The 16,526-nt window shown below is 46.1% G+C and overlaps 1 protein-coding gene across 2 annotated transcripts in view; it reads right to left on the bottom strand.

The window, feature by feature from the left end:
* Window positions 1-7,243: 7,243 nt before the first annotated feature.
* The window catches only part of LOC120018241 (serine/threonine-protein kinase PAK 1-like), a 34,952-nt gene continuing 25,669 nt past the window's right edge, over window positions 7,244-16,526 (bottom strand). Inside the window, exons 7-14 of one of the 2 annotated variants that reach the window (XM_038961325.1) lie at window positions 16,067-16,271; window positions 10,815-10,878; window positions 10,532-10,693; window positions 10,116-10,233; window positions 9,792-9,891; window positions 9,419-9,615; window positions 8,882-9,019; window positions 7,244-8,740 (exon numbers count right to left, since the gene is read on the bottom strand). In XM_038961325.1, the coding sequence (XP_038817253.1) occupies window positions 8,654-8,740; window positions 8,882-9,019; window positions 9,419-9,615; window positions 9,792-9,891; window positions 10,116-10,233; window positions 10,532-10,693; window positions 10,815-10,878; window positions 16,067-16,271 (1,071 nt within the window). In that variant the 3' untranslated portion in view covers window positions 7,244-8,653. The remainder of the gene's footprint in view (window positions 8,741-8,881; window positions 9,020-9,418; window positions 9,616-9,791; window positions 9,892-10,115; window positions 10,234-10,531; window positions 10,694-10,814; window positions 10,879-16,066; window positions 16,272-16,526) is intronic. The other variant, XM_038961324.1, reaches the window with a different exon arrangement.

The raw sequence follows: 16,526 nt of genomic DNA, 5'->3' as shown, positions 1-16,526 counted from the left end.
TGACAAATAATCTGAACCACCATTAAACCAGGTTAATCCCATATATTGAACATATCTCTTTCACAGGACAGACCAACTCCAGTGAACTGGCACATAAGTCGTGTTATGGTGGCGGTGCCATACCAGCTCACTGGAGTAATGCTCTCTATGGTAAAAGAGATTTGATGTCAAATCTGAAGGAGTGAAAGAGACAGTGACTAAACTGATCTGAGGTCCAGGTAAAGATTAGATAGACTTGATTTACATTTATTGTCCAACAAGAGGAAATTCTTACAGCTCACACATTACATAAACAAACCACATAGAAACACAGCAGGAAACAAACAGCAGCAAACAGCCAGACATACTGTAAATGGTAGGATGGGCGGGTGTTGTACCAGCAGCTATAGGATGCAGGGTCAATAAAACCCTGAAAGAACTGGACCAATAAAACCACAGAGGACAGAGAGAGCTAGAAAAGAGATATATGAAGAAAGACGTGATGTTTTGCTCATCGTCTGCATGGATACTGTGGATGTTTCTATGTTTGTATTAATGTATCATATCATCATCAATTATGCTAGTTGACTAGTAGAAGTAGAATGAGTCTGTATGCTGTAGCGCAGCCTAAACCATAGAATTAGACTGAGTAGAATGGACAAGGAACCCCTGACCTTGTCAATGACTGGTAAACTCATCGGTACACTCACAATGGCTGACATTGAAAGGGGATTCCCGTTACACTCATTGTTATTATTATATGGCCTAATATACACCATCTGGTATTTGCCCTGTACCGTAGCCTTAACAATGACCATAGGCCAGGGCTACAGACAGTGTCTGTGTCTATAAATAGTGTTAAACTTAACAGTGACTCTGTTGTCTCTGTTGTTGATTCATTTTCTCCCAGCATCACCACATCATCATCCCCAGCTATACCCCAACTATACACCAGCAACAATAGGCTTCCCATCCAAGCTATACCCCAGCACCAATATGCTTCCCATCCAAGCTATATATCCCAGCACCAATAGGCTTCCCATCCAAGCTATACCCCAGCACCAATAGGCTTCCCATCCAAGCTATACCCCAGCACCAATAGGCTTCCCATCCAAGCTATACACCAACACCAATAGGCTTCCCATCCCCAGCTATACACCCGCACCAATAGGCTTCCCATCCAAGCTATAACCCAGCACCAATAGGCTTCCCATCCAAGCTATATATCCCAGCACCAATAGGCTTCCCATCCAAGCTATACACCAACACCAATAGGCTTTCCGTCCAAGCTATACCCCAGCACCAATAGGCTTCCCATCCAAGCTATACACCAGCACCAATAGGCTTCCCATCCCCAGCTATACCCCAGTACCAATAGGCTTCCCATCCAAGCTATACACCAGCACCAATAGGCTTCCCATCCAAGCTATACACCAACAGGCTTCCCATCCAAGCTATACACCAGCACCAATAGGCTTTCCATCCAAGCTATACACCAACAGGCTTCCCATCCCCAGCTATACACCAGCACCAATAGGCTTCCCATCCAAGCTATACACCAGCACCAATAGGCTTCCCATCCAAGCTATACACCAGCACCAATAGGCTTTCCATCCAAGCTATACCCCAGCACCAATAGGCTTCCCATCCAAGCTATACACCAACAGGCTTCCCATCCCCAGCTATACACCAGCACCAATAGGCTTCCCATCCAAGCTATACACCAACAGGCTTCCCATCCCCAGCTATACACCAGCACCAATAGGCTTCCCATCCAAGCTATACACCAGCACCAATAGGCTTTCCATCCAAGCTATACACCAACAGGCTTCCCATCCCCAGCTATACACCAGCACCAATAGGCTTCCCATCCAAGCTATACCCCAGCACCAATAGGCTTCCCATCCAAGCTATACACCAGCACCAATAGGCGTCCCAACCCCAGTACCAATAGGCTTCCCATCCAAGCTATACCCCAGCACCAATAGGCTTCCCATCCAAGCTATACACCAGCACCAATAGGCTTCCCATCCAAGCTATACCCCAGCACCAATAGGCTTCCCATCCAAGCTATACACCAGCACCAATAGGCTTCCCATCCAAGCTATACACCAGCACCAATAGGCTTCCCATCCAAGCTATACACCAGCACCAATAGGCTTCCCATCCAAGCTATACACCAACACCAATAGGCTTCCCATCCAAGCTATACACCAGCACCAATAGGCTTCCCATCCAAGCTATACCCCAGCACCAATAGGCTTCCCGTCCAAGCTATACACCAGCACCAATAGGCTTCCCATCCAAGCTATACCCCAGCACCAATAGGCTTCCCGTCCAAGCTATACACCAACAGGCTTCCCATCCAAGCTATACCCCAGCACCAATAGGCTTCCCGTCCAAGCTATACACCAATAGGCTTCCCATCCAAGCTATACACCAGCACCAATAAAAAAGAATCATACCAATACACCAGCAACCATCCAAAAAGCAGTTGACCTAGCCAAGCACCAATGCAATACCTAACCTAAAACAGCAACCAGGCTATTCATGGACAGAAGAAGGGATGAGGGAGAGAGAGATGTGTAGGCTATGCTGTGTACCCTCATATTCCTGGACTGTCACATACACAACAGAATAAAAAAAGGCCGGACCCCGAAAGAAACAGATATATCTTGTAAGTCTAGAAATCTACCCGTGGCCAACAGAACCGCCTGGTCATTCCCTCCGTGTGCCCGTCTCCCCGGAGATAATGACTACTCGACACAGCAGCAGCCAGCAGACGCAATCTATCAATCTTCATTCAATCAACTGTTATGATCAGAGTGTTCACTGGTCAATCTACAGCCTACTAATGAATACTAACGAATAGTCAGTCATCGTTTTATTTATCTATTTGTAGAATAGCCCAGTAAACTACTATTTTTTCGTGACGGTAGATTGTCCATAGCACAAGAGAGGATGACCGCCTTTATATGCATGGGACTAGTTAACCAATAATAAAACAAGAAAATACACAACGGTTGATTCATATTATCACCGTTTACTGGGCTAGGATCTATTTCAGACTTACCGGACGGTGATTATAAAAGCTAGTCGGCCGTTATTATTCTCTCTGTTTATCCGTTGAAAAAAAAGCACGCGATCTGTATTGCCGCAACCTCCTGCAGTCTGGTGGTGGTATAATTAGAGCCGCGTTTGTCTCGCGCCAGAGAAAGTACGGCAGCACACGCCGTAGAGAGAGGCGGCCACTCCCACCTGTTGCTAACAGTACATGCATCTATAATTACAGTAAGGAATAATGATACAAATAGGCTGAAACTATTACGCTCGTTCTTTGGCAGGAAATGAAAAGGTTGTTGTTTGAAGCTCAGACTAGAGTGGTGCTACATAACCGATTTAACCACACCGACTGAGATTTTAAATTGTTATAGTCGAATTGATCACTATTTAGTAGCCTAGGCTACAGTGTGTGTGTTTCTCTAATATTGGGCAGTGAAGCTCTTTGTAATCAATAACACATGTATGTAATGACAATAGTACATTACCAAGCAGACATAAAGGACTTTGACAACCCTCAGCTAGTAAAAGCTCTTATTGAAACCTCTAGATGGCCAAAGAGCATTATTACATGAAGGAGAGCAGACAGACCCACATACATTAGTACATGAAGGAGAGCAGACACACCCACACACATTATTACATGAAGGAGAGCAGACACACCCACATACATTATTACATGAAGGAGAGCAGATACACCCACATACATTATTACATGAAGGAGCGCAGACACACCCACATACATTATTACATGAAGGAGAGCAGACACACCCACACACATTATTACATGAAGGAGAGCAGACAGACCCACATACATTATTACATGAAGGAGAGCAGACACACCCACATACATTATTACATGAAGGAGAGCAGACACACCCACATACATTATTACATGAAGGAGAGCAGACACACCCACACACATTATTACATGAAGGAGAGCAGACACACCCACATACATTATTACATGAAGGAGAGCAGACACACCCACATACATTATTACATGAAGGAGAGCAGACACACCCACACACATTATTACATGAAGGAGAGCAGACACACCCACATACATTATTACATGAAGGAGAGCAGACACACCCACATACATTATTACATGAAGGAGAGCAGACACACCCACATACATTATTACATGAAGGAGAGCAGACACACCCACATACATTATTACATGAAGGAGAGCAGACACACCCACATACATCAGTACATGAAGGAGAGCAGACACACCCACATACATTATTACATGAAGGAGAGCAGACACACCCACACACATTATTACATGAAGGAGAGCAGACACACCCACATACATTATTACATGAAGGAGAGCAGACACACCCACATACATTATTACATGAAGGAGAGCAGACACACCCACACACATTATTACATGAAGGAGAGCAGACACACCCACATACATTATTACATGAAGGAGCGCAGACACACCCACATACATTATTACATGAAGGAGAGCAGACACACCCACATACATTATTACATGAAGGAGAGCAGACACACCCACATACATTATTACATGAAGGAGAGCAGACACACCCACATACATTATTACATGAAGGAGAGCAGACACACCCACACACATTATTACATGAAGGAGAGCAGACACACCCACATACATTATTACATGAAGGAGCGCAGACACACCCACATACATTATTACATGAAGGAGAGCAGACACACCCACATACATTATTACATGAAGGAGCGCAGACACACCCACATACATTATTACATGAAGGAGAGCAGACACACCCACACACATTATTACATGAAGTAGAGCAGACAAACCCACACACATTATTACATGAAGGAGAGCAGACACACCCACATACATTATTACATGAAGGAGAGCAGACACACCCACACACATTATTACATGAAGGAGAGCAGACACACCCACATACATTATTACATGAAGGAGAGCAGACACACCCACATACATTATTACATGAAGGAGAGCAGACACACCCACACACATTATTACATGAAGGAGAGCAGACACACCCACACACATTATTACATGAAGGAGAGCAGACACACCCACATACATTATTACATGAAGGAGAGCAGACACACCCACACACATTATTACATGAAGGAGAGCAGACACACCCACACACATTATTACATGAAGGAGAGCAGACACACCCACATACATTATTACATGAAGGAGAGCAGACACACCCACACACATTATTACATGAAGGAGAGCAGACACACCCACACACATTATTACATGAAGTAGAGCAGACAAACCCACACACATTATTACATGAAGGAGCGCAGATACACCCACATACATTATTACATGAAGGAGAGCAGACACACCCACATACATTATTACATGAAGGAGAGCAGACACACCCACACACATTATTACATGAAGGAGAGCAGACAGACCCACATACATTATTACATGAAGGAGAGCAGACACACCCACATACATTATTACATGAAGGAGAGCAGACACACCCACATACATTATTACATGAAGGAGAGCAGACACACCCACATACATTATTACATGAAGGAGAGCAGACACACCCACACACATTATTACATGAAGGAGCGCAGACACACCCACATACATTATTACATGAAGGAGAGCAGACACACCCACACACATTATTACATGAAGGAGAGCAGACACACCCACATACATTATTACATGAAGGAGAGCAGACACACCCACATACATTATTACATGAAGGAGAGCAGACACACCCACATACATTATTACATGAAGGAGAGCAGACACACCCACATACATTATTACATGAAGGAGAGCAGACACACCCACACACATTATTACATGAAGGAGAGCAGACACACCCACATACATTATTACATGAAGGAGAGCAGACACACCCACACACATTATTACATGAAGGAGAGCAGACACACCCACATACATTATTACATGAAGGAGAGCAGACACACCCACACACATTATTACATGAAGGAGAGCAGACACACCCACATACATTATTACATGAAGGAGAGCAGACACACCCACACACATTATTACATGAAGGAGAGCAGACACACCCACACACATTATTACATGAAGGAGAGCAGACAAACCCACACACATTATTACATGAAGGAGAGCAGACACACCCACACACATTATTACATGAAGGAGAGCAGACACACCCACATACATTATTACATGAAGGAGAGCAGACACACCCACATACATTATTACATGAAGGAGAGCAGACACACCCACACACATTATTACATGAAGGAGAGCAGACACACCCACACACATTATTACATGAAGGAGAGCAGACACACCCACATACATTATTACATGAAGGAGAGCAGACACACCCACATACATTATTACATGAAGGAGCGCAGACACACCCACATACATTATTACATGAAGGAGCGCAGACACACCCACACACATTATTACATGAAGGAGAGCAGACACACCCACACACATTATTACATGAAGGAGCGCAGACACACCCACATACATTATTACATGAAGGAGCGCAGACACACCATCCCCTTGAGCAGAGCCAAACTCTGAGCCTGTGTCTTGATCACTCTCTCCTCGGGTCTCCCTGTTTTTCTCATTTGTTTTCTCTCCTCTACTCCTGTGGTTGTTTGCCCATGTCACTGATGATGTCACACTCTGGCATTCCTCCACATCTCTTCTCTCTCGTGCTGATTCAGCAAGAATGAGCATCATCATTCTACCAGCCCAGGATGGGGAAGAACGTACAAGGGAGAGGGGGAGAGAATGGACAGAGGGAAAATCTGAAATGCATACTCCTGATGTCCTCTCTCCTTGCCTCCTTCTCAAAACCCATTGGAGGAGAAGGCCAGAGGGGTGGGACCTCTGGCTTTCTCATCCAATGGGTTTTGAGTAGGAGGCAAGGAGAGGATGCAAGGAGTATGCAATTGAGATTCTCCCAGAGATGGAAAGAGACAGAAGGAGAGGCAGTGAGAGAGGCAGATAAATGGAGGCAGTGAGAGAAAAAAAGGGATAGAAATAAAGAGCTGGTGGGTTGCGACAGACGCACACAGACCCTTTGTCTAGCCTGGCAGATTAAGACTGTGGCAACAGTAATTACCAGTTTAATCAGTGATGAGTCTAATTTCCCATTCAGATGAGAGCCCTCTCAGAGGAGCTGACACACTTAAAATTACAATAACACTTTATATAAACAGACCTAACCAGGGGTACACACAACAGCCCGAAACAGATTTACAGACAGCCAGACTCTATCCACCATACAGCGTTTTCTTCACTTTATTTGTCTCATTCAAAATAATCCAATAATTTGATGAACATAATTATGGCTCCAATACACAGGAAGAGAAGACTTCAATAACTATCACCACCCTTATCTGAACTGGTCTGAACCAGTCTAAACCAGTTTGAGCAAGTTCAATCCAGTCTATCCCAGTTCTAAACCTGTCTAACCTCAGGTGGGCTACAGTAGTCTGGGGAACTGACAAGATTTAAAGGTTGTGTAGTCTCTTCTCACAGCCGCAGGAGCGTGCAGAGCACTCAGTCTGGTGAGAGAGACTAGTTGTTGTCCAACTGTCTGCTGGAACTCTTCCACCTGTGAGACAGTTTAAGGCCAAAGGCAGTTTCAACACTACATTTTAAAAACAGAACTAAGCCAAACCTGGTAAAAAGTATACTTCTTATTGGTACCTTGGTATTCTTCAGCGCCATCTGCATAAAGAAAACACGTTGCTAAACAAAGAATGCAGACAATATTCTTCTGGTTGTTTTAGGCTGGGGTTTTTCAGAGCAGTTCTTTCACATGTAATGTACATTCAATCTTCAGAGGGTTGGGACTAGGATCCGTCCAACATTGTACCGCAACGATTGTACTGAAAAATAGGATTTAGATATGTTCTTCTATACTGTATCGTACACAGGCATCCTTCATGTACCATCATAATCATCATCACTACTGTATTATGATTTTAGACATTCCATAAGAAAGGTTTGTCATGCGTGTCATCTCACTCAGCCAGACAGAGAAAGAGAGGGAGAGAAAGAGAAGTAGAGATAAGGAGATAGAATTCCAACATTTGATCAGACTGAACGACTGTCCCAAATGGCACCCTATTTGTGACCAAAGTAGTGCACTATGTAGGGAATAGGGTGGCGTTTGGGACTGAGATAATATCAACAGTACCACTTTGTGTCTCTTCATTACACTTTCAACCAAACCCTTCTCCTCAAAACAAAACACCTAAGAAAAGATCAAACTAAAATGCACTTTTTCAACACATGAAAATAACAGTCAGACATCAACAAACAAACAGGTCAAAGGTCAGATATGATCCAGTCCACAGCCACTGTCCTGCTGAAACTACAACTCCCATGAGTCTTTGGGCCTGGATCTCTCCTCCAATCCGATCAGAGTATTAGTACCAGCGATGACATCAGTAAGAGCGTCCTTCCCACAGTCACCGTGATAGGTCAAGGGGTTGAGGGGGATGGGACCCCCTGAAACACCCCCTGTCTGGGTCTTGTTTGCCCCAGTGGGGGAGAGCGACAGAGAGAGAGAGAATGAAGGGGTGATCTGTGGAGCTAGCAGCTAGCAGGTTAGCGGTTAGCCTTAGCTGCTTCTTTGGCTGCCTGGATGAGAGGAGTCAGACTGGATAAAGGCTTGGCCACCTTCAGGAACTGGTGCTGTGGAGAGGAGGAGGAGAGGAGAGATGGATTTAGTTTTATAACTGGTAAAACTAGTGATGTGGTTTGATGCTCAAACCAACCTTATTCACCACAGGCATACTTCCCCTATCCAACCTCCCGCTCTTCCTCCCTCTCTACCTGTAGTAGGTCATTAGCGCTCCCTCTCTTCTCCACATCCATCTCCAGGCAGCAGTTGAGGAAGTCTCTGAAGACTGAGGACAGTTTCTCTGGGTTCTGAAGTTCTGGAGTCCCGTTGGTCGCAATCAGATACAACGCCTAGGAGATAGGACAGGACAGACAGGGGCCGTTATACACTGTATTATACACTGTACACTGTCTGCCTGTTGAGAACACATCCTCAGCCTTCTATAGGAATTTAACGACTGCATAGGACTATGTTTTGGATGACTGGCTGCGAATGCTTATTGAATTGTTTTATTTCTGCCTTTTCTATTCCAGACATTCTGAAATTCACTAAAGCATCCCATGTATGTAACTTTAGTCTTTCACTTTTCAATGATTCTCACTCACACTCACTCACTCACTCACTCACTCACTCACTCACTCACTCACTCACTCACTCACTCTCTCACTCTCTCACTCTCTCACTCTCTCACTCTCTCACTCACTCACTCACTCACTCACTCACTCACTCACTCACTCTCTCTCTCTCACCCTGAGTGGGTTCTCGTTGAGGTAAGGGGGTTCTCCCTCCACCATCTCTATAGCCATGATGCCTAGAGACCAGATGTCAACTTTAGGACCGTAGGCCTTCCTGGTCACCACCTCTGGAGCCATCCAATAGGGAGTTCCCACCATGGTGCTCCTCTTACTCTGCTCTGGAGTGATCTGGGCACAGAACCCAAAGTCAGCTAGAGAGGAGAGAGAGAACACACGTTAGAATAGGACATAGCACTCTAATGCACTGTATAAGGCTAAGGTGGTAGTACCGCATTAGAACACAGACTATGAGCTCCCACTGCTGGTCAAATGGAGACACTGCACATTAATGCCCATGTCCAACCCCAAGTGTGTGTGTGTTACATACTGAGTTTCACTGATCCGTCCATTCCCAGAAGGATGTTGTCACTCTTGATGTCGCGATGGATCACCTGGTTAGAATGGAGGAACTCCAAGGCCTGCAGACACTGGAGAGAGAGAGAGAGATGTACAAAAGTGCTCAAGGCATCACTTTCTGAATTAGCAAGCAGGCCAACAAGCCATGTACACACACACACACACACACACACACACACACACACACACACACACACACACACACACACACACACACACACACACACACACACACACACACACACACACACACACACACACACACACACACACACACACACGCAGCAGCACTGACCTCCCGACACACAGCAGCGATCTGAGCCTCGTCCATACAGGTTTCCGTGACGACGTCAGTCAGAGAACCTCCAGCCAGATACTCCATCACCACCCACAGCTCCTCCCCCACCAGGTAACTACAGAAACACAACAACCAAGGCCGTGTTACCATGGTAACACCAAATATCACCACTGTACCAGTTCCTGAATTGTAAGGGGAAGATATGAGAGGGTGTGAGGGAGTTAGGGTGTGTGATGAAGAAGGAGACAAAAGACAAGATGTAGATATATAGTTCTCACAACTAATGTGTGTGTGTTTACATTTGAAAGTGTGTTTGTGTTTACATGTCAATGTGTGCGTTTATGAGTGTGTGTTTGTATGCGTGTGTCTCACCTGTCTAGTAAACGATGTTGGTGTGTGTGTGTGTGTCTCACCTGTCCAGGTAGTTGACTATGTTGGGGTTCTTGTTTTCCCTCATGACCAGGATCTCATTGATGATGAGCTCCTTCTTGGGCTGCTGCTGCAGGTTCATCTGTTTAATGGCCACCTCCTGGCCTGTAGCGATGTCTATGGCTGTATATACCGTACCTGACGCACTGGAGGAGGGAGGAAACAGAGAAGGGGAGAGAGAGACTTATTTCATTTCAAAGTGAAGAAGTGTTTGTGTAGTGTGTGTGTGTGTGTGTGTGTGTGTGTGTGTGTGCAGTGTAGACTCACCCCTGTCCGATCTTCTCGAAGCGCGTGTATTTCTTCTTGGGGTCTCCCACACTGACTATACTCCCTGAGAGGAGGGAGGAAGGGAGTGAGAAGTGAGGTTAATAAATGAAACACACACACAGAGAGAGACAGAGACAGAGAGACAGAGAGAGAGTAACAGAGAGAGAGAGAGTAACAGAGGAGAGACAGAGAGACAGAGTAACAGAGAGAGAGTAACAGAGAGAGAGAGTAACAGAGAGAGAGAGTAACAGAGGAGAGACAGAGAGACAGAGTAACAGAGAGAGAGTAACAGAGAGAGAGTAACAGAGAGAGAGAGTAACAGAGGAGAGACGGAGAGACAGAGTAACAGAGAGAGAGTAACAGAGAGAGAGAGAGTAACAGAGGAGAGACAGAGAGACAGAGAGTAACAGAGGAGAGACAGAGAGACAGAGAGTAACAGAGGAGAGACAGAGAGTAACAGAGGAGAGACAGAGAGTAACAGAGGAGAGACAGAGAGACAGTAACAGAGGAGAGACAGAGAGAGTAACAGAGGAGAGACAGAGAGAGACAGTAACAGAGGAGAGACAGAGAGTAACAGAGAGAGAGAGTAACAGAGGAGAGACAGAGAGACAGAGTAACAGAGAGAGAGTAACAGAGAGAGTAACAGAGAGAGAGAGTAACAGAGGAGAGACAGAGAGACAGAGAGTACAGAGGAGAGACAGAGAGACAGAGAGTAACAGAGGAGAGACAGAGAGACAGAGAGTAACAGAGGAGAGACAGTAACAGAGGAGAGACAGAGAGAGTAACAGAGGAGAGACAGAGAGAGACAGTAACAGAGGAGAGACAGAGAGACAGTAACAGAGGAGAGACAGAGAGAGTAACAGAGAGAGAGTAACAGAGAGAGTAACAGAGAGAGAGAGTAACAGAGGAGAGACAGAGAGACAGAGAGTAACAGAGGAGAGACAGAGAGACAGAGAGTAACAGAGGAGAGACAGAGAGACAGAGAGTAACAGAGGAGAGACAGAGAGACAGAGAGTAACAGAGGAGAGACAGAGAGACAGAGAGTAACAGAGGAGAGACAGAGAGACAGTAACAGAGGAGAGACAGAGAGAGTAACAGGGGAGAGACAGAGAGAGACAGTAACAGAGGAGAGACAGAGAGAGTAACAGAGGAGAGACAGAGAGTACAGAGGAGAGACAGAGAGTACAGAGTAACAGAGAGAGAGTAACAGAGAGAGTAACAGAGAGAGAGAGTAACAGAGGAGAGACAGAGAGACAGAGAGTACAGAGGAGAGACAGAGAGTAACAGAGGAGAGACAGAGAGACAGAGAGTAACAGAGGAGAGACAGAGAGACAGTAACAGAGGAGAGACAGAGAGACAGTAACAGAGGAGAGACAGAGAGAGTAACAGAGGAGAGACAGAGAGACAGTAACAGAGGAGAGACAGAGAGAGTAACAGAGGAGAGACAGAGAGAGTAACAGAGGAGAGACAGAGAGAGACAGTAACAGAGGAGAGACAGAGAGAGACAGTAACAGAGGAGAGACAGAGAGAGTAACAGAGGAGAGACAGAGAGTACAGAGGAGAGACAGAGAGACAGAGAGTAACAGAGGAGAGACAGAGAGACAGAGAGTAACAGAGGAGAGACAGAGAGAGTAACAGAGGAGAGACAGAGAGACAGTAACAGAGGAGAGACAGAGAGAGACAGTAACAGAGGAGAGACAGAGAGACAGTAACAGAGGAGAGACAGAGAGACAGTAACAGAGGAGAGACAGAGAGTACAGAGGAGAGACAGAGAGTAACAGAGGAGAGACAGAGAGACAGAGAGTAACAGAGGAGAGACAGAGAGAGTAACAGAGGAGAGACAGAGAGACAGTAACAGAGGAGAGACAGAGAGAGTAACAGAGGAGAGACAGAGAGACAGTAACAGAGGAGAGACAGAGACAGTAACAGAGGAGAGACAGAGAGACAGAGTAACAGAGAGAGAGTAACAGAGAGAGAGAGTAACAGAGAGAGAGAGTAACAGAGGAGAGACAGAGAGACAGAGTAACAGAGAGAGAGTAACAGAGAGAGAGAGTAACAGAGGAGAGACGGAGAGACAGAGTAACAGAGAGAGAGTAACAGAGAGAGAGAGAGTAACAGAGGAGAGACAGAGAGACAGAGAGTAACAGAGGAGAGACAGAGAGACAGAGAGTAACAGAGGAGAGACAGAGAGTAACAGAGGAGAGACAGAGAGTAACAGAGGAGAGACAGAGAGACAGTAACAGAGGAGAGACAGAGAGAGTAACAGAGGAGAGACAGAGAGAGACAGTAACAGAGGAGAGACAGAGAGTAACAGAGAGAGAGAGTAACAGAGGAGAGACAGAGAGACAGAGTAACAGAGAGAGAGTAACAGAGAGAGTAACAGAGAGAGAGAGTAACAGAGGAGAGACAGAGAGACAGAGAGTACAGAGGAGAGACAGAGAGACAGAGAGTAACAGAGGAGAGACAGAGAGACAGAGAGTAACAGAGGAGAGACAGTAACAGAGGAGAGACAGAGAGAGTAACAGAGGAGAGACAGAGAGAGACAGTAACAGAGGAGAGACAGAGAGACAGTAACAGAGGAGAGACAGAGAGAGTAACAGAGAGAGAGTAACAGAGAGAGTAACAGAGAGAGAGAGTAACAGAGGAGAGACAGAGAGACAGAGAGTAACAGAGGAGAGACAGAGAGACAGAGAGTAACAGAGGAGAGACAGAGAGACAGAGAGTAACAGAGGAGAGACAGAGAGACAGAGAGTAACAGAGGAGAGACAGAGAGACAGAGAGTAACAGAGGAGAGACAGAGAGACAGTAACAGAGGAGAGACAGAGAGAGTAACAGAGGAGAGACAGAGAGAGACAGTAACAGAGGAGAGACAGAGAGACAGTAACAGAGGAGAGACAGAGAGAGTAACAGAGGAGAGACAGAGAGAGTAACAGGGGAGAGACAGAGAGAGACAGTAACAGAGGAGAGACAGAGAGAGTAACAGAGGAGAGACAGAGAGTACAGAGGAGAGACAGAGAGTACAGAGTAACAGAGAGAGAGTAACAGAGAGAGTAACAGAGAGAGAGAGTAACAGAGGAGAGACAGAGAGACAGAGAGTACAGAGGAGAGACAGAGAGTAACAGAGGAGAGACAGAGAGACAGAGAGTAACAGAGGAGAGACAGAGAGACAGTAACAGAGGAGAGACAGAGAGACAGTAACAGAGGAGAGACAGAGAGAGTAACAGAGGAGAGACAGAGAGACAGTAACAGAGGAGAGACAGAGAGAGTAACAGAGGAGAGACAGAGAGAGTAACAGAGGAGAGACAGAGAGAGACAGTAACAGAGGAGAGACAGAGAGAGACAGTAACAGAGGAGAGACAGAGAGAGTAACAGAGGAGAGACAGAGAGTACAGAGGAGAGACAGAGAGACAGAGAGTAACAGAGGAGAGACAGAGAGACAGAGAGTAACAGAGGAGAGACAGAGAGAGTAACAGAGGAGAGACAGAGAGACAGTAACAGAGGAGAGACAGAGAGAGACAGTAACAGAGGAGAGACAGAGAGACAGTAACAGAGGAGAGACAGAGAGACAGTAACAGAGGAGAGACAGAGAGTACAGAGGAGAGACAGAGAGTAACAGAGGAGAGACAGAGAGACAGAGAGTAACAGAGGAGAGACAGAGAGAGTAACAGAGGAGAGACAGAGAGACAGTAACAGAGGAGAGACAGAGAGAGTAACAGAGGAGAGACAGAGAGACAGTAACAGAGGAGAGACAGAGACAGTAACAGAGGAGAGACAGAGAGACAGTAACAGAGGAGAGACAGAGAGACAGTAACAGAGGAGAGACAGAGAGTACAGAGGAGAGACAGAGAGTAACAGAGGAGAGACAGAGAGACAGAGAGTAACAGAGGAGAGACAGAGAGAGTAACAGAGGAGAGACAGAGAGACAGTAACAGAGGAGAGACAGAGAGACAGTAACAGAGGAGAGACAGAGAGACAGTAACAGAGGAGAGACAGAGAGTACAGAGGAGAGACAGAGAGTAACAGAGGAGAGACAGAGAGTACAGAGGAGAGAGAGAGTAACAGAGGAGAGACAGAGAGACAGAGAGTAACAGAGGAGAGACAGAGTAACAGAGGAGAGACAGAGAGACAGTAACAGAGGAGAGACAGAGACAGTAACAGAGGAGAGACAGAGAGACAGTAACAGAGGAGAGACAGAGAGAGTAACAGAGGAGAGACAGAGAGAGAGACAGTAACAGAGGAGAGACAGAGAGAGACAGTAACAGAGGAGAGACAGAGAGAGTAACAGAGGAGAGACAGAGAGAGACAGTAACAGAGGAGAGACAGAGAGAGACAGTAACAGAGGAGAGACAGAGAGAGACAGTAACAGAGGAGAGACAGAGAGAGTAACAGAGGAGAGACAGAGAGAGTAACAGAGGAGAGACAGAGAGACAGTAACAGAGGAGAGACAGAGAGAGTAACAGAGGAGAGACAGAGAGAGACAGTAACAGAGGAGAGACAGAGAGAGAAGTAGGACCACTACAGTACAGAGACTCTCAGAAACTTCACAACCACGGCTGTCAGGGTCAGGTCAAAGACATGCTGGTCAGACTCAGACAGACGGGGTGAGAGAGAGAGACAGTAACAGACAGAATATCTTGTTGAGTCCACAGGAGGAGGGGAGACTGTCAGACGCTCAATTTCACAGAATCACTCGGTAACTCCAGGAGATTGGATGGTAGAGAGAGAAGAGGACCAATCAAATGCCAGGGTTGGACAGGAGGGCGGGAAGACATGTCTGAGTGACAGTATTGTTTCTTACCAGTAGAGGGAGACCTGAGTACATCTGAGGCATGGAGCATCACAGGATGATATAGTTGAACTAGTTACACACACACACACACAACTCCCCCAATGGATTAGGGAGTTTTTGCTAGCATTCGTGCTTCTACACCTGCATTTCTTGCTGTTTGGGGTTTTAGGCTGAGTTTCTATAAAACACTTTGTGACATCGACTGATGTAAAAAGGGCTTTATAAATACATTTGATTGATAGAAATTTGATTGATTACAGAGTATACACACCATTCATCAATACAGAGTACCTTAGTGCACAATGACAGGAGATGGTACCTGGGATCTGAAACCAGCAGCCAGCTCAGTTCACTTCTATTGCAACTTTCAGAATACCTGTATGTGTGTGTGTGTGTGTGTGTGTGTGTGTGTGTGTGTGTGTGTGTGTGTGTGTGTGTATGTGTGTGTGTGTGTGTGACTTACGTAGTTTCTCCAGTATCTCTTCATCAGACATCTTCTTCTTGCGTGTTTTGTCTGCGGGGCGTGGCAGTGATGGACCAGGGGAGGGGCTAGTGGGGGGCGTGATGGCGGAGGTGGCGCCCTCCGGAGGTGGGGGGGAGATAGGCGACGTGGCAACGTCTCTGGTGGGAGGGGCTGGGAGGGGATCTATCACAGAACGAGTGTATATCTGAGGAGAGAGAGAGGGGGGGGGAGAAAGAGAGAGAGAGAAAGAGAAAGAGAGAGAGAGGGGGGGAGAAAGAGAGAGAGAGAGAGAGAGAGAGAGGGGGGAGAGAGCGAGAGGGGGAGAGAGAGAGGGTGGGGAGAGAGAGAGAGAGAGGAGGGAGAGAAAGAGAGAGAGAGGGGGCAGAGAAAGAGAGAGAGAGGGGGCAGAGAAAGAGAGAGAGGGGGGAGGGAGAGAGACAGAAAGGGAGAGAAAGAGAAA

The sequence above is a fragment of the Salvelinus namaycush genome, chromosome 23, assembly GCF_016432855.1.
Source record: "Salvelinus namaycush isolate Seneca chromosome 23, SaNama_1.0, whole genome shotgun sequence".
NCBI lineage: Eukaryota > Metazoa > Chordata > Actinopteri > Salmoniformes > Salmonidae > Salvelinus > Salvelinus namaycush.
This window is presented reverse-complemented; position numbering and strand designations above follow the sequence as displayed.